Source organism: Elaeis guineensis, chromosome 1 (genome assembly GCF_000442705.2).
Source record: "Elaeis guineensis isolate ETL-2024a chromosome 1, EG11, whole genome shotgun sequence".
NCBI classification, from domain to species: domain Eukaryota; kingdom Viridiplantae; phylum Streptophyta; class Magnoliopsida; order Arecales; family Arecaceae; genus Elaeis; species Elaeis guineensis.
The window spans coordinates 168023561-168043303 of NC_025993.2; the positions used below are offsets into that span (position 1 = coordinate 168023561).

A 19743-nucleotide genomic window follows, 5' to 3' on the forward strand; every position below is an offset into this window, starting at 1 on the left:
TCGTATTGGCTTCCTTGATTTGGGAAGTCAAACTATCAAAGGATAAAGGAAAAGGTTGATGGAATTGTTGGATACTCTTATTGTTGTTATGTATACATTGAATTATTTAGGGAAACATGTATAGATGGTCTTAAAAACAAAGTTAAAAGGCGGTGAATATCATCTCTAGTTGTAGATATAGTCAATGTTTTATCTGTAATTTTCGGAGGGGTATAATATTGATGCAGCTTGACAAAAGAGAATTGAACGTGGCAATGAGAAAAAGGTAGAGAAAGGAAGATAAGCCAGGAAAAAAAAACACTTGTTCAAGTTTTTTTTTTTTTTTTTTATTTAATACGTATGTTGAAAGGATGAATCATCAATTGCTCTTGAAAAGACACGCATGACTAGAGGTCCTGGTTTTATTAGCCAATTGTAGGGTCAGCAATCTAGTTCATTTGAGTATAGGACTAACTTTGCCTTTAAATATAATTACTTTGGAGGTTACAACTTTTGATTCCTCATGAAGTCCCATATACAAAGCCAGCCAAGTCACATAGATCATCATTTGAATGGTCCTAGAACTCTCTTATCTCCAATGTAATTAGAATCAGACTTTCAGTTTCTGACTGGATAGACTTTGTTTTCTTGCTATAGTGCCCCCAACATACACACACAAATACTCATGCATGCACACACACACACACACACACACACACACATAGAGAGAGAGAGAGAGAGAGAGAGAGAGAGAGAGAGAGAGAGAGAGATTTTGGAAAACCCATTATTGTCTCTTCCATGTTTTAGAAAACTCTCTCTGATTTCATATTTGATGATATGGTTGATCTTTGATTCCATCTTCCATTTATCCAATCAGTCGACTACCTTTATGTTAAGTTATATACGCTATTGTCTTTGAGCCTAAATTCATGTTCTATCAATAGAATATAGTGATATGGTGAGTACCTGCACAATGACTACTTTATCTGGTGGTGGTATATGCCATGCATTATGTTTGGGAACAATTAGTTTTACTCTAACAGGATGCAAAAGTTCCTTCATAATTCTGTGTTTTTTGTCTTTGTTTTGATCTTGGCAAGCTCTCTTCAAGTGAAATTATGGCAAAGAGGGTCCTTCCGTTTGATCTCAAAGGTCAACTGATGAGTAGGTAGACCTAATTAATTAGTTACGCTATTTACATTTATGCAATTAGAGGGGCAACATTCCAAGGTTCCCTGATCTAGAGAAGAGTCTAGACAATGGATTTTGGCTCCAGACAAGAGGAGCAAAGAAACATCCAAGCATTTGGATTGACCTGGATGACCTAGCACCATGACAAGAGCTTCTCATAATTAGGGTTTGTCGAGTTTTGGGTCTTCATGATGGTTTTTTTTTTTCAAAATCAATTATATTTCTATTTCCATGTTTTTGTTTAGTGTGAAAAAGGTGAAATTTATGTAGCCATTTTAGCCGCATGTCTTATAAAAAGAGTCAAGAGGGCTTTTTAGGACTTAAAAGGGGGCATGTTTACTATTCATGGCACTGTAGCATTAATGATAATGCTACAGTGCAATGTCTTTTTAAGGCCTCTTTGGTTTACCCTTTTTTTTTGATGAATGTTGTTTATATTAATTTTTCATCAATGAAGTCAAAGTTCTCTCTCTCTTTGTGTGAGGCATGGAATGTGGGTATGGAACCCTAGGGACTGATTCTCTACCAGTGTTAGATCGATTTGTTCTCTCTTCTTCGTCCTTCTCAATAGTATCTCTTTATTGCATTTTTGTTTCCTTTCTTATCTTTTTTCATTTCTACAATATTACAGTCTAAAGCAAACACCTTTTAGCTGTACTTAATGCTGGCAAAATGTGACCCAACCCGTCAATTTGACCTACATTCGGCCTGCCTTAAGCCAGTTTGGATTGGGACTAAACGGGTTGGATTCAATTTCTAATCTTTTGACCTATTTAACCTATTTATCATATAAGTTGGGTCGGATCAAATACCATTTTAAATTGTTTATAATTTAAACCAAAAAGACAAAAGTCTACTCGTGGTTTCTGTCCGTTTAAAAATCAAAAGTTCAAAACCCACCCCTATTCCAATACACATCACATTGCCCACCAACCCACGTGGTCCATTAACCACACCCATCTACCCATCTACCATCTGTGGGCCATGACTCTTTTATTTGATTTTTGAATGGATAACTCCCAAATCTAGTGGAGATAGAAGGGAGAGAGAAAATTTAAAACAAAGAGGGTTTTGGGTGTTGTGCGCTTCTCCTCTTTGCTTCTTTGGAAGCTCTCGACTCTCGGTCAGATCCTCTATTTCAGATGGGTGAGGTGGTTCGAGGCTCCTTGCCAACTGACTCTGACCTCCCTCTCCCTTTATATATAATTCATTGTACCCCATATCTTTCTCTTTCTGGCATGCTTGCTCATTCGGTTTCTCTCGTTATCTACCCCTTTTTTTGGCTAGGATTTCGAGGGGCACTGGAGGGATAGCGGCAGCACTAGGATTGGGTCGAAGAGGGCTTGAGATCCAATCGGATTGGTGGCACCTTGTTGGGGAAGGCCGAGATGGAGTAGGAGAGCTGGTTGTAGCTACGGTTGAGAGTCCGAAGGTGTTGGAGGGAGCCGAGGTAGTTAGGGATGGGGCCGGGCTGCTGGAGAGGAAGCTTTTGTTGAGGATGATGAAACGGAGGTCAAAGCAGAGGGAGAGGGAGTTTATGATAGAGCCAATGATGCAGCTAGGGACGAGGGAGAGCTCGATGAGGAGTGGAGAGGCGGCCAAGAGTGGGGTCGAGGCAATCGAATAGGTCGGGGGACTTGGTGTGGGGTCACCAAGGGCTAGAGTGATAACGTGGTCATTGGAGCGGAAGACCCATGAGAAGCGACAGGGATTGCTAATGAAGTCCCATCCAGTGAAGTCCTTCCCCCTTCGAGAATTTTTCTCTCTGCTTTAGAATTCTTTTTTTTAACTAGGTCAGATTTGATTAGGTAATCCATTTACCTATTTAATAAACAAGTTAAACGGGTCGGGTTGAGTAACCTATTTATTAAATAGGATATGTTTGGGTTTCAAAACCTGACCTGTTTGATAAATAAGTCGGGTTCAGTTTTGGATTTTTTTGGCCCAACCCGTATGTGACCTGATCTGTTTATACCCGACCCAAACCGATTGCCATCCCTAGCCATATTGCTGTTCCCTTGTGCAATCACTTCACAACCATCAATGAACACCTATTTCAGACTTCGATCTGTCCAGAACCTGATCAGATACACAACTTCTGCAGACTTGTCAGCCCTCTTCTGTTGGTTCTGGAAAGCCTTGCAGTAAATCAGCAAATCCTAAACCTAGTCCCTGGAGCACATCAATTCCTACCATAATTGAAAGGAAAGTCTCGGTCTTGGACTGTCATACATGATCTACGAGAAGGATGGAAATAGACTGGCTTTGGATGGTGATTGCAGCGTCTTCTTCCAAGTGAACCAAAATCCATTGCTTTGCATCCTTCAAAGAATTTGGTGACTTTACATACTTTTGCTGCAAGATAATATACCTTATTTGTGAAAATTTATTGTCTAGCATTGGTTTTAGCAAGTGGCATTTAGGTATCTATATCAAGCATCTTCTTTGGTTTAGAATAGGTTGTAGTTTGAGTCCTAAGCCTGGTAGTTTCTTAATTTTAATTTCAGATTTCCATTTAGTGTTGCATGTAATCATAATTTCAGATTTGTACATCCATAGCATTTAAGTTTGCATAAATTTGTGTTAGGGTTTGTCAAATTTGTGTGACATCAATTATTAGGTTGCCTAGGGTTGTCCTGCATCACTAGATGAAGAGAAAATAAGTCATAATTAGTTATGGAGAATTGCGTTTATCTCCAAGGCACTAAAAGGTTGATATCTCACCAGAAAGAAATTTAGAGACATTCTTAAATTTACGGGGACATATGTTCACTTATAATGCATGCCTGTTCTAAGGTTAAAATCTTCTCCATTTTGTTGGATAATGCCATGTGCATATTTTAAAATCAAAAATAAATTCAAAGAGGTTGTGGATTGACAAAGCCAGACAGCAGGTGTGATGTTATTACATGCTGTTGCTTTCCTCCTCTAGACTGATACTATTTCCATGTTAAATCTAAGGTTTGCTCGAAGGGTTTATAGATCTCTCAGGGTATCATAAAATGATGAAGATCTAGTTGGAAGGCAGCTCATTGATAATTACTATATCATTAGTGAAGAAAAGGAAGTGCCTTTAGCAATCCACTACTGTTGCTTCTCTTGCATATGGAGCTAAATCAGGGTGCCTCATACATAGAGAGTAAGGGGGTTCATCAAATTTGCTCACCAAAGTGATTCCCGTGCATCTAGCTGTTTGGTATTCTGTCAAAATGTACTTGAATTGTTTTTGTACCCTGGATCATTGCTCATGAGGCTTAGAACGCAATAAATATATTTTACAGGTCACAAAATTAAATAATAGGTGTTCTAAATTTCATTAAACTAAAATGAAAAGTTACTAGCTTAATTTTTTTTTTTCCTCAGATGCGTTTTAGGTTGGTTTTAACATCTCCTAGCCAAAGTTCCTTGCAGCCATATGACTTGATTGACTCCCCAACAATAGAGTAGGATTATTTAACATAATCATGTATACCTCTCGAACTTCATTGTTTACACCACCGTTTTTATAATACTTAAGTGGTATACTGGAAAAATGGGTGTTGTCAGAATCAATAGATCTTTTAAATTTTATGCATTTGTTGATTGAATAGTCACATAGAGAATGGGAAAATAAATGAAACTATGTTTTGTGACAATAGACTAATGTTTGAGATATGTCAGATGGATCACAGTGTTTAGCATTAGGGAGACATTAATTTACATAAGATGAGATGATTAGTAAAATTAGAAATATAAATCCAGAATTGGAAGATCATATAAACTTTGAATTTTGCATCAATACAAAATGTAATGAAGAACTGATTAAATGATAATGTTCGAGTGCAAATGAAGTTTGGGGGAATTGATGAGGTGAGAGGCCTTAAGTTTGTATGATGGGATCATAAATCAGGAATGGAAGTGATAACACCAGGATGGTAGTTGATACTATCTGGAATGACCTCAAATATGCTGACTATTACAACACAGTGGAGCATACGTGCCTCGTGGCATGAATACATGTTCTTCTCTTCAGTTGCTTATGGAGGGTGCGGATTCTTAATTTTCAATTGTTTCTAAATTATTCTTATTGTTGGCAGCCTAGCTGAAAGTAAATCATGAGCAAAATTTTTCCATGATTTATGATTAAGGTTTTTGTTAACCACAATAGGACTTATACATTCTCAACTTTGTAATCTTGAAGTTGATGGTCTGTACTCTTTTCCTGATAGCTCTCTGCAAGGATAAGGTTATTGATTTCCCAACATGGTTCTTGTAGGAAAACAACTCTAACATTTCCAAGCAATACCTAACATTTTCCAGGCCATGACCAACATAGTATGCCATGTTGCTATGATGTACAGTGAGTCATTTAAATTGAGAATCCAGACCTTTGATGTGTGTTTAAAATACATATGGACCAAAGTTCATTAGTCTGGATCCTTTAAAAAAAATGACAAAATGCCACTCCAGTTATGTTACAGTTGCATAATCACAATCCTCCCTTTTTCCAAGAGGTCATAACTGTTTGCAAAATCCCTTTTGCCTTGGCTCTCAGGTATCATCAGATTTCTCACCAATGCATCAACCAAAGAAAGTATGGGTGATTTTTTATTTGGTCCCGAGAACTTTGAGTGGCCAATTTCTTGCCATTTTCTTTTGCTCTGCCTTACCATACAAAATATAATAATGCCTCACAGGTGAATTTTTGGGGGAGACTTATCATTCAAACAAATTTTACAAAACCATTACATTTTTCATATCCATTCTATGGTTCTTGAGTTAAAAGATGCAGAATTACCTCTCAGTCATAAAATAAAAAAGGAAGGATAAAGAGACCAAGGAAATGAACATCATGTTGTATTACCTGCATGGTTGCCAGTTTGATCTAAAAATCGTGCATGCGCAAACGCATCAAGCGAATGTTCTCACTTCATCATGTTTTGCTAGAAATCTATAATATATATCCCTCTGCCAGAGTCATCTCTTGGTCTTGCTAAATTTAACCAATCTTTGTGAGGAACTATATTCACTATCGATTGGTTGTAGTTGCTTTTGGGGGATTTGATGACTGTCATGATAGTCTGAGACATGTTGTTCATTTGAATGCATTTTACCTTCTCTTTGGAGTAAAAGAGGTATGCAGGCAATTCCAGTCATCTTTTTCTCAACACTGAGTCTTTCACTTTGATGACATCTAGCATTTTTCACAACCTAATTGGCTGCCTTTTTGGCATCTCTCTCCAGAAGATATATGTGTTGCATGACCATTCTACTCGATACTGGTTTATTGCCATTCTCGTCTTCAAGATGTTTATGATGTATGCCTTAGTGAAAATGCATGCCATGCTTAAGGTTCACGAGTTGGCATAATGTATGACTGTCACTATAGGTCACCGAGACATGTTTTCCAGATCAACTGCAAGTTGAATTCCTCTAAGCACGGCTTAATTCATAGCATCCTTATGCTTGGAAGCTGAAATTGTATCCTCCGCAAAAGTCGATATCAAGCTTCCAAACTAGTGCACCTTCTGTTTTGTTCTTTGTAATTATTGCTACGGCGATAAGGGAGGTGTTTGGCTGTCTTTGAGTTTTTTTTAAACAGATAAATATAAAACATGGTTTCTATAAACCTGTTTTATGAAAAACAAGATTTTTTTAAAAATTTTCCTCCTTTTTTTTACCCCAGTTTTGTTGTTTTTTTTGTGGGGGGGGGGGGGGGGGGGGCGGTGTGTGCGGTTTTTACAAAACTTATTCAGGGTTTATGACTTTCCAGTTTTGACAAAACGAATATTGTGGAAACCATTCCACCACTTGTTTTCATAAATTTTTTCTTTAAATTTTTGTGAACTTGTTTTAGTCTTTGTCAACCAAACAGAACTGGTTGATGCTTTTGTGTCTCCGTCAAATGGCTTTGGATGCACACATGTTTTAGTAATCTGTTGTTAAGCATATTCATGATGCTAGCTTATTATGCTAGATGTTTTTTAAACATGTACACTTTTGCAATACTTTCACCTGCTTTAGCATATATCGCCTTTGATTGCATTTGACAAGCACGAGAGCTGAACCTGCCAAGTTATAAGGTTATGTTTTTTGTTTCCTATTAATATCTAATACGCACTTGCTTTGAATCAGCAGTCTTCTTAGGGATATTCACTAAAAATTTCCATGGAACCATCACTGTTTGCTCTTTTTTAGCTGCATTAGAAAATTAAATATTTTCTTAGATCACTTAAAGTAAAACCCAAGGGATTTTTACAATTAAAACACATGGGTATGCCAAGAAGTAGAAAGGTTGAAAAGAATAAGCATTACATTCATTTAGTAACAGGTCCTGCCTCTTGTTGTTTGGCTAACCATCCTAGGTTGGCCTACAAACACGACTTCTCCATTGGTAATTTAGGTCTTGTTTGGTTAAGCTTTTATAGTGTTAGAAAGCACTTTCTGATCCTTTAAAAGTACTTTTGGATGGTATAAAGATGTTTTGGTAAAAAAATTGGAAAACTATTTTGGTTTTGCTAGAAAGCTGAAAAGGTTTATTTGGAAAAAATTTCATTTTGAAGCTTTCCCAAAAGTACTCTTTGCTTCATGTCGAGAAGCCATTTTGATTTAAATGAAATTTTTTAAATAACCGAAATGCCTACTAATAAATCTCATAATTATATCTTATATCATATCACATTATATTATTATACTATAAATATAATATAATATAATAATAAATTAATATTATGATATGTTATAAATCTATAACATAATCTATTATAGTATTATGATATTATAAAAATATAATTTGATATAACAATATTTAATAGTAGTATAATATAATATTATTATATTGCAATAATATATTATAATATATTATATTATAATTTATTATTAGATTAGATTATAATCTGTTATACTATATTACATTATATAGGGTAAACTAGCGAAAACTTCCTATTTGAGTTTAAATTTAAAAGTAGTTCTCCAATTGGCATAAATGATCAAATTATCGCTACAGTTATAAATCAACACTAAAACAATACTGTGATATTAGAAAATAGTACCACCTTATTATAAAGTAATACTGCCTTAGTGTAAAACAATACTGTTTTATTATGATGTAAGGGTATTACAAAACAATACTTCCTTATTATAATATAGTATTGCCTTATTATAAAACAGTACTGCCTTATTGTAATATAACACTATTATAAAACAGTACCGTTTTATTATAAAATAGTACTGCCGTATTATAAAACAATGCGATATTAGAAAACAGTACTGTCTTATTATAAATTAGTACTGCATTATATATTATAAAACAATACTGCGATATTAGAAGATAGTACTGCTTTATTATAAATCAGTACTGCGTTATTGTAAAACAATACTGTCTTATTGTATAACCGTACAAGAGTATAAGGATATAACAGTCATTTCAGTTAGAAATGGAGAGTTGCTTTTAATTTATATTTGGAATGGTGAGCTACTTTTAATTTAAACTCAAATGGGGAGCTGCTTTTAATTTGAAACATAAAATAGGGATTTTTGTCTAGTTTACTACATTATATATTACATCATAATTATAATAATATTATATTATAGTCCAATATTATGTTATAGTCCAATATTATGTTACATTATATGATAATAATATTATATAATAAAATAATATTTTAAAATATAATAATATTTACATTACAAACATATAATATAATTATAGTAATATTATATCATATTACAATATTATGTTATATTATATGATAATAATATTATATAATATAATAATATTTAATATATAATAGTATATTATTATTATTTTTTACTATACAATATTATACAATATTTTTTATTATCATTTTCTCATTTTAAAAGTATCTTTTATTTTAGTTACCATACATATGTTGAAGTTCCAAAATATTTTATAAATGTGGTTACCAAATAATAAATAGTTTTTTTGTAAAAGCTCTACTTCTCAAAAGCTCTACTTTCAAAAGCTTCAAAAGTTTTACTGCCAATAGCAATTCAAAATAGAATGTTACACTTTGGATTTAGTGGTAAATATTAGTATGTACATCCTTCATCTGTTTGATGGTGTTCATTCTTAAGTTCAGTCCGCATTGCATGGGAAGAAAACATTGCCTGACAAGAAACAATAGAAACAACAGTTCTTGAATGATTTATGTTTTGGGGACCATGAAAAGTTGTGCATCATAATTTATTGGTCACTATACTAGCTTTTGAAGTATTACTCCTATCGATGTATGAAAATATTAACTGTCTTTAAGCTTGTTCATTATCCTTAAATTGTTCCCATCTAACTCCAAATTATAGTTGTTAAGTTCTTATCCTATTCCATTACAGATAATCGTTTGCTTGCCCGGTATGGTGTTCGATATATTCAATCTATTTAATGTATGCAAAATATGATTATGTTTGTCTATAAGAGTTGGATTAATATACAAGGATTAAAAACTCAGAATACATGTTCAAATTAGTGTTTGGATGTCATATGATATTTGGATCTATGCACATAGAACAAACATTGTTTTCTCTTGGTAAAATTCATTTCTAATAGCCAATGAAAAATAAGTGATGAAGAAAAAGTTGTGCGTCTTATTTTCCATTTTGAAGAGGCTATAAGACGTATTATATGGCCCCTCTTGTTCATCACCTAAAATCACGGCACATCTAGCACAAGTTAATAAATTGTTCATCGCTATTGCTGTGGGTTGTGTTCTGGATTGGGTAAGGCTCTCTAAGTCTTCGATCACATGTTCATGATTTTCTGTCAAAGTAACGCTCATCTGGACTCAACCTTGGAGTCCAAATGAGTGGCTCCGGGTGATTCCATGGGAAAGGAGTCAGGCTGGGGATTGGCTATTGATGTTTGAAGTATTACTCCTATTGATGTATGGAAATATTAACTGGTTTTAAGCTTTTTCATTATCCTTAAGTTGTTGTTCTTATCTGACTCCAAATTATAGTTGTTAAGTTCTTACCCTACCCAATTACAGATAATGGTTGGCTTGCCCGGTATGGTGTTTGATATATTCAGTCTGTTTCTATTTATTTAATGTATGCAAAATATGATTATGCTTGTCTATAAGAGTTGGATTGATAGGCAAGTAAGGATTAAAAACTCAGAATACATGTTCAAATTAGTGTTTGGATATCATATGATATCTGGATTTGTGCACATAGAACATACATTTTTTTTTTCTCTTGGTACAATTGATTTCTAATAGGCAGTGAAAAGTAAGTGATGAACAAAAGTTGTGCGTCTTATTTTCCATTTTGAAGATGCTATAAGACCTGAATTATATTTCCCCTGTTGTTCATCACCTAAAATCACGGCACATCAAGCACTGGTTAATAAATTGTTCATGGCTATTGCTGTGGGTTGTGTTCTCGATTGGTTAAGCTTCTCTAAGTTTTCGATTGGTCGTGTTCATGATTTTCTGTCAAACTAACGCTCATTTTGACTCGGCCTTTTCCATATTCTATGTTCACATCGTCCTTCCCTTTTTTTTGTTTTTTGTGTGTGTGTGTGTGTGTTCTCACTTTGACAAGGCCGTTCCAATTTTGTTGGAAAGAGATCATTCTATTTTGTTTACTCTCTTTTCGCTTGCATTTTAATAACTTGATTATCTGATTAAAAAAAAAAAAATCACAGTTCAGCTGTAAGAAGTCTCAACATACCATGCTGCTCCTTGTCACTCTCAAAGGTGTAACGTCTTTTCTTTTTGGTAAAGAAAGGTCTAAACGTCTAGAAGCAAAGACTTCGTACCAAGAAGGTTCAAACTATTGGCCTTGTCTTTATGGATACCAACAAAGTTCACCATATTTTCAAAGTGCTATTAGTCTTTTTGGCAGAAGCATGGGGTGGTCCCACAAAAGCTCCCTCTGCAACCGATGCATTAGACAAAATCCCCATTCTTGGCAACTTAACCTATTTGTCCACTAACATCAAAGTATGCTATTTTATGTCGAGCCAACGTGAAATGACATATAATAGGACGAACCTGGGAACATCATTCCAAAAAGTCCTCAATTTTTGGTCCTTGCTCGATTATCCTTTGATTCATCAGCAATTATAACTTTTTGTGGTGGATTCAAACTTCAAGGGAAGCTCGCCAAACCTAGTCTTAGTCTTAGGGCTATGTTTGGATTAGGTATCAGTTTTATATAAACAAGTATAAGAGGGACTACGAAATGTTATTGTATATTACTTGAGGATTAGTGGATAAAAAAGGATTATTTTACGAAATTATACACCTTTGCCCCTCAAATTACACTGAATATTATATATTATATTGTAATGTTATAATGTAATATTATGATATATATATATATAAAATAAGATTATGATGATTTATAGTATGTATGATATTTAATATTAAAATAATATCATAACATTTATAATATTTATCTTGTATAATTATATTATATTATTGGAGATCTGAATGTTATTTTCTCTACTAATAAAGGGGACAAGAGAGGAGTTTAAACCAAGTTATAGCCTGGTTTATATTTAGATTATGTTCCCTTAGGTACAAAGTTGCACCGGTTTAATGGATATAGATATGCATTTACCGGTTAAATGGGCTGACGGTTGACTGGGTAAGAGGGGGATAAACCCGCATATCCCTTGGGTGATGTTTATTTGCTGAATTTGTGAAATAACGTGCTACATCTGCACACTATCGGACCTGATGCGCCTCTATCTGTGGGCGATGTAGGCTGCGGACAAGGGACTAGAATAAGAATAAAAGGAGGTGAATTGGCTTTTTTTTTTTTTTTTTTTGTGGGGGGGGGGGGGGGGGGGGCGGGACACGCATTCAGAGTCTTGGTAACGTTTTTTTCTTTTTTCCATTTTTATGGGGCCCAATAAAACCTCAAAGTCCAAAATTCTGATTTAGCACAAAATGGACAATTAATCGGATCCATGTAAATAGAAGAAGTAGATGTGACCTTTAATTAAATAAAAGTATTTCGAAGAGTAGGACAAGAGATCGGTAGGAAGATATTACTTTTGAACTCTGAAAAAGGATCCACGAGGTACACGCATGCGTAGTTGAGTTGATGTGGGCTCCAACAACCCAAAGATTGTGTCCCGAAATCCGAAGCTGCTTGACTTGGAGCTTTGTTGCATCACGATTCATGTTTTGTTTGACGTCCCAAATTTCGTAAACTACAGCGTGTCGGGTGTACCTGCACCATCTTAAGTCCCAACTAATGCATCTGTCTGAGGCTCAGGGGACGGGAATATATTCCATATTAGGATTCAACTTCGATTCAATTTGAGTTATATGCCCATAAAATTGGATTCAATCCGATCCGAACAAACCCAAAAGGATCCAATTTGCTTTCCACAAAATTATTTCAAAAATCTGAGTTTACCCTTAGAACTTACACCACTCGGTCCCGACGAGGGAGAAAACTCTACTGGATCGAAACTCACCAATTGTTGTATCAATTTGGATATAAATTCTAGATCTAAAGTCAATTCAGATTGAGTTTGGACCAAGCTGGAGTCTGATCCAACCCAATTACTTGTTGCGTCCTTAACCAACCCCCTTGATCCCTAAAGGCCTATGACCCTATTGAATGCTAAAGTCCAGTTCCAAATTCCAAGAGTAACCACGGACTTTGGTAGCAAACTAGACGCCAACTTAATTGGTACGTCTGGTTAGAACTATTCTGCAGATTGTTCATGAGGAAAACTGCATCACTTATTAGTGCAGGTTAACTTGAAACATGTGGCACGACTTCTCTTATTCTTAACTGGCTTCTCAAATTCACGCACGCGCTAATTTCGCCGACTTCCTTTCCATGAGACCAAAAAACTCCCAGCCATGACTTTAAAGCTATACTTAATGCTCTTTATCTCGGGAATCAATGAAATAGATCACATGCCAAAAAAGTTCTCGAGTGAATGCCTGTAGAGTAGGTTAATGGAGAGAGTAAAGAGGGGCAACTCTTACCATCTTTGTTGTTAGGCGGTAAATTCTCCACGTAAGCTTTTTAATGCGGCATTAATTATTTTTCCACAAATTTGTATCCTCCCAATTCATTAACGATTTATAGAAATTAATAGTCGAGAATGCAAAGCAAAATTGGCGATACTTTTAATATATTGATTCCTCCAAACTAATACGCTAAAAACTTTGGGACACCTAGATCACAACGGAATCAAGACAACTAGAAGATTTTGTATAGAAACAATTGTTTGAAATATTATATAAAGCGTGTAATATATATCTATAAGAGTTAGTAAAAGTTGTCTGCGTACATGAAAATTTAAAATTTAGGTTGTGCATTTTCTTCTATTGAATGGAATATAATTTATAAGATTTTCTAAATTGGAAATACCTTTACCGCTTTCCTAAGCCAACATCATAAACAAAACATTACCCGGCATAAATATTTCTATCTTGCGAGTGAGAAGTACACAATGACAGTGCGTCGAACAAAAAGAGGAAATCTTTTGAAATTTAAATGTCCTCGAAGACCCATCCTTCTAATTGCACTTTTTATGAGAAATTTATTTAGTGAAATGCTTTCTTTATTAATTATCGGAATAACCTTCTCTGCTTCCAAGGAATTGTTATTACATGATCAGAAAAACGTGTTAGTATCCATTAATATCTATAGTCAAACAAAGATAAGCATCCAATCCATCAGGATGAAAGTTCTCAACCACCGAAGATCATCATCAAGAATCTCCTCAACTATCAATCCACATGAACAATTTCTTGCCTATAACAAGAGCTTGACTTGTCTCTAGAGATCAAAGATCTAAAACTACTTCACCTACCATACTCTAAAGCTTGAGAGATAAATCGAGCTTCTGCACCTCCTCTTTCCCAACACTCATTTGATTCCCACCACCCCACCGATACCCTCCGGTCGCCACCGCCGGCTCATCAAACCTTGCGACAGGACCTCTGGCCGCACCGCAGGCCCCAAAGTTCTCAATTTGCAGTCTCCTAATGGCTGGTTGCTGATTGATGATTGATGTCGCCGGCCGACACCACCCATGCTTGGCATTTAGCAGTCCTCCCACCTTGGGCACCACCCCGAAGGAAGGTTTGTGGACCATGGAGTGCACCTGAATTCCCAGCGGCCTCCAGCCAAAGGCCCCATGCAGCGGCGCCGCCGCCATGCTCGGTGGAAAACAGTGCATGGGGTGGTTGGCAGGGCTGAGGCCCGGGCGGGGACCATGCTTGGCAAGTGACCGCTCGCGCTTGTGAGCGTTCTGGTGCCCGCCGAGCGCCTGCGAGCTGTAGAACTTCCTATGGCAGTAGTTGCATGGGAACACCCTTTGCTCCGACGCTAGGGACTCCGGCGGCGCTGGGGCCTCGACGGCAGTCCGGCTGGCTGCGGCATCTAACGATCCGATAAGGTCGAGCTCAAGCACCGGCTGGGCTGATGACAAGATGCCATCATCGGACTCCTTATTGGAGAGGCCGAGATCTAATAAGATTTCATTGCCCTCTGGTGGATCTCCTCCTCCTACTGCTCCTTCCTTCTCTTTGGCCTTTACCATGATGGTCTTGTCGTTGGAGATGCTTGAAGTGGCCTTAGAGTGGGTGGTGGCTCCGGCTGATTCCATGGAAAAGGAGTCAGGCTTGGGATTGGATGTTGATGTTTGGTGCGGTTTAAAAAGAGATGGTTCGACTGCAAAGAATGGAGATAAAGATTACATTAGACGATAAGGATTAATTGCCGTCTCCCCCGTATGGAAATGTGGCCTGGTTTACGGTTACTCTCTCTCTCTCTCTCTCTCTTGGGTGGGTGCAATTTGAATGCCATCTAAACTAGGATTGATGGATGTAGTATTGTTTGGTACTGCGATATCAACCTGTAGGTTATTTGTTTTCATATTAAGGAAACATAGATCATGAACCTAGTATATATGGTGGTCAAGCATAAGAACCCCTTTGGCACTTACTTTAGCTGCTTGTCTTGCTTTTTTGGGCCCAAAATTTATGGATTTGGATTCTTGAACGCATGACAACTGCTGCTATTTTGGATGGAATTCTCAGAAGCACGTTTTTTTCATTGCATAATAAATGTGGCGTGGAACTCTAAGGGCTTGGGAATGGGAAGGATTCCGTATACAAGTAGGGATAAGGGTTATGAAGTGAATTTATTGGCAAGATACCATCCATTTTCTTTCTAAGGCGACTAGGAAGCTATATGGGATTCCGGATATTTGTTTATTTAGTGCAACGGTGTCAAGAATTAAGGATCTTATAATAGCGGATGTGTTTGGCGCAATGGTAAATTATAATTATTTGGAGATCGGTTTTAAATAACACCAAAATAACCTCTCTACTTGTATGGGCAAAGGATGCACGACCCTCCCCATTCCCAGGAGGTTTGTGTGTCGGCCCACCATTTATGGTAGTCTTACCATCTAAGCTTCTTCTCTATGAATTGTATTGCCTAATATTTTCTCAAAGAAAGAATTGGACTGCTTAGTGTTTTTAGCATATAACAATCTCTGCGTGTCCGCCTGTCTTAATCGGTAATCAGTGACTTTCCCTGAAAGTTGACGGTTGACTGCCTTTAAATGGCTTGGGAAGCACTAATGACAGTTTCCTTCTTTACTAAATTGCTAAGGAATTGTAAGTTGGCGAGAAAATTAAATTTGAAACAGAGACGAGGGAACTGAGAATTTTACATGGATATCTAATCAATATACTGATTATTGCATTGCATCTTCTTCTTCTTCTTCTTCTTCTATGTCTATAGGAATGCATTTCATCTTCTTAGTATACCGAGAAGTCTCTCTTAACTTAGTTTAACATTATTTATATCCTATACTTTGAAAAAAATCCAAACCACTTAATTGATAGACCTTATGTAAGTTAGAGTAAGTTTTACTCTGTATGATTGAGACCAAAGATAATTCTTTTATCTTACCCCCACCAGCACAAGCCATTAAAAGAGATTTAATTGAACTTAGCCAAACAAGCAATCTAATGGACTAGAGATCATCATATGTATAAAAATGACTTGTGCCTAGAAATGCGTACCAACTGGCTGATCTAGCTAACTTTTTCAAACATAAGTAAAAAGATTTAGGTATGTACCTGTTTAATGGATATATCAATGATGATATCTCAACCATAGTTTGAAGTTCAGCACTTGGTAATGATTTAAGCAGCTGAAATGTTGAAAAATCAAAAAAGAAAGCAAAAGTTTGTCAAAAAGCAAAACCAGAAAAGTTAGAATAATCAAAAACTAAAACTCAAAAGCAAAATGATATAAATATATTCGTGCAACTCATCATGAGAAAACAAATGTGAAAGCAGTGGTAAGAAGACATCAGCAACAGTTGATATTAGCTGTACTGCATTATCGATCGATACATGATTAATTTAATTTTATTAAAATATTAATTAAATTTCAAATAATGAAAGTTGACCAACAAATTTTGTTTTCCAAATGCGAGGAAATATATTCATCACAATCGCCCTTACTCATACAACTCCCCCAATGTGAATTTTCATCGTATAACTTAGCTTGTCTATTTACTGCTCACACCCTTCGGTTGGAGTTAATCTTTGGCATCGCAATGAAATTGAATGCACGAAAGTGCATGAAGATTGTAATCTTGTAGTAACAATCCACCTTTCCTCTTATACTGCAACAAATCAACTTACATAGCTCATAGTTGACATCTTTATCATATTCCATCTTACTTCAATGCAAGTAATTTAACTGAATCCTTATTATGGTTGATCAAATTGTACCTCCTTCCATCTCTTTCCCTTCAATGAAAACTCTCTCCTAGCTCGCAATCATGCACAACTGAATAGATGCTTATAGTAGGCTCATGACATTTTGTTCTTGGTGCGACAATGACATGGCACAAGGCCCACTTTGTGAGCCCATAATGGCCCGATCGATATATCATTAAAGAACACCAGTTGCTCTTCCTACCCGTGGGGTGGGCACGACCTATACTGTGACGCCGTAGGTGGCAGGTCTGGAAGCCCTTATTTTCCGAGCTTGGCCGACATGTGGCCGGCAAGTAGGTGGCAAAGCTGACGTGGAATGGCCCATCCCACCTTGTTGTCTCAGAAGGGCAGTAGCAGAACTCCACCGCCTCGTGTACTTCTAATACATGCAGCTTTCTATATGGTATGATCACATCCTTTGGATGGATACTCGGAAGAAACATCCTCCCTTTTGGAGTAGAGCACTCGTTGGTCATTTCCTCTCAACCGTCATCACAAACTCAAGTCCACTCCAGCACATTTTTCCGTCCTTCCCCCACTTCAAAACGACAGTGTCAGGAAATTATTAGATGTAAGTGACCTCTGGGTGTGCTTCATTTATCTCCACTCCTTTGCCTGAATGCCTTGACATAGAGCTGATGTGAGAGTCTCTTTTTCCGGCTTGTCTCTTGCATCGAGGAGCATATCTTATTGAGATCTCTAAATGTCTCCATCTTTCCTTAATATATGTATCTATATCCCATCAAAGCAAACTTTGGCTAACATCAGCAGATATGGATGAATGGGAACACCAGCCAATAGGACTGGGCCAGAGACCTACTTGCTCCTTTGAAGTCGCCATCAGACTGCCTTTTGGTGATGCTTGCGCGGGTAAGATAGAAGCCTCGGGACCATCCATTTACCTGGAAGATTACTGGGAGTGCGGTGGTCCTTTCATGTTAAAGAGATGAGATATTGAGCCAAGTGACAATGTAACCTTGAAGCCTGCGATGGAAGAGATGAGATATTGTCACAAGAGAGACCTGCCAATTTTATCTATTTGTTTCTGACTCGCAAACACGTGCCACATGCAGCACAAATTTGCTCTTCTCATACTTCAATCAATTATTTGATCAACTTTGAGTGAAGTATATATAGACCTTGATAAACTAAAGCCTAAAATAGTCTCTGGCAAATAAAAATGGAGTTCAATTTAAAACAATACTTGCTGAATGTTGCCATCAACCTGGAACGAACTATAGACACTGATGATCTAAACTAAAAAGGTCCCTGGCGAATAAAAATATGGTTATCTACTTGAAGGCTTCGCGTGTGATATGTTTTTGCTGCCTCAAGCTGAAGGCACGACATGTAATATCTCCTCGAGAAAAAGCGCCGGTATGTGTTTTTAGATCATCATCAACCTTCCTACAGAAAAACAGTTCTCCAAACATTTTCAGCCATGGAGAATGTATGTCTGAAAACAATATTAGACCACCTATATATCAAGGAAGAGATGGTATTTTCCTATATGCCTATATAAAATGGCAAAAACTGATTTTGGTGCTTGATCGATCACTGACTCCCATAATTATTTAAGTGCACTGCACTTTCTTCATTTGTTCATTCAAAGGATTGCATCTGACTTCACTTTGTTTCTATTGTCCAACAATTCTCAGAAACCTCATATCAGCTTCTTAAATTTAATAGATGAACTCGTCATTATGCAAGGCTACTTCTCAACTCTCATAGCTCAATAGTTCCATAACCTGAGGCATCCCTCATTTCCTCCATTACTAATATTTTTAATGGGAGGTAAAGGTTTTTCCTTTAGCAAGTGAAAACAAACCATTTGACCTGATGCCATTTCCTCTGAGTAACCTTTTTACCACTGGAATAAAGATTAGTTCGCTGTCTAAGACATTAATTTACCTAAAAAGATCTCACGTCTTTCTACCTAAGATCCCAGCATAATGAGTCCCTTTCTATCTAAATGTCAGAGTAAATGAGCCTCTACATGCAGTATTTCCTATCCCTAGATCAAACTACTACCAAGCTCCGCACCACGGCTCAAACCATGCCTCAAGGAAACAATAGCCCCCACAACGCAAAGGCTTTACTAGAGAGACATGATTCAACTAATGGTGCACTCTATCCTTCTCCAAAACATTTCTTAGTGAAACCACCGAGTACAAGCTTTTAAATGGAAGCTATGAACAAGATCTAGCATCTGGTATGATTTCTTATCAGCCACTCCTAATTAGAGAGAGAGAGAACCAATCTGATGGGGAGTTCTTTCTTCTTCCCATCACTAGCAGTTGCAGTTCAGCCACAGATACCTGTACGGAAGGGGGCTCTGCCCCCGTCTAAAGCTATGCTATCTCTATCACTGCTAAGAGTCGACCTGCGCTTGGATCAGATACGGAGCTTTCCATCCTTGTTTGCATTCCAGATTGGTTCCAAAGAAAGGAGTGCAGGGTGTCCTCAAGCTAGCAAGTTCAGAGAATCATACTTTCAGCTTCCCTTTCAAAGTCTCCTACGAGAATTCAGCCAATAAATAGTTCATCTGTGAGGAGATCCGGTGGGCTACTTTGGTGCTTCTAAATGAACTTAGGCATGAGTCTGATGACCACATCTCTTCTTGGTTTTCTGGAAATGGAAGCTAGCATTCTCTTTACAGCAGGAAAAGTACTTGGTCAACAGAAGCTGTGTCAAAATTCCTTGAAACTAAGGATTCTGCCAAATCTTACACGTTCAGATCATGAATCTATAATCTGTTAACTCATATTTCAGCACAGTGTTGCATAAAAAACTATAAAAGCTCCATCCCCGCGAGCCCCATATATAAGCGCTACAAGCAGGCAACACAAAC

At 36.9% G+C, this 19743-nt stretch overlaps 1 protein-coding gene across 1 annotated transcript; it reads right to left on the reverse strand.

Moving 5' to 3' along the window:
- Positions 1-13724: 13724 nt before the first annotated feature.
- Positions 13725-16487, reverse strand: LOC105060224 (zinc finger protein 1). Its single transcript, XM_010943835.4, has 2 exons — positions 16242-16487; positions 13725-14820 (listed from the first exon to the last, which is right to left on the reverse strand). The coding sequence occupies exon 2, from the start codon at positions 14753-14755 to the stop codon at positions 13964-13966; it is 792 nt and encodes a 263-aa protein (XP_010942137.1). The 5' UTR covers positions 14756-14820; positions 16242-16487; the 3' UTR covers positions 13725-13963.
- Positions 16488-19743: the final 3256 nt, after the last annotated feature.

Excerpts from the sequence above, each read along its gene's own strand:
- LOC105060224 (XM_010943835.4), bottom strand. The coding sequence starts at position 14,755 with ATGGAATCAGCCGGAGCCACCACCCACTCTAAGGCCACTTCAAGCATC.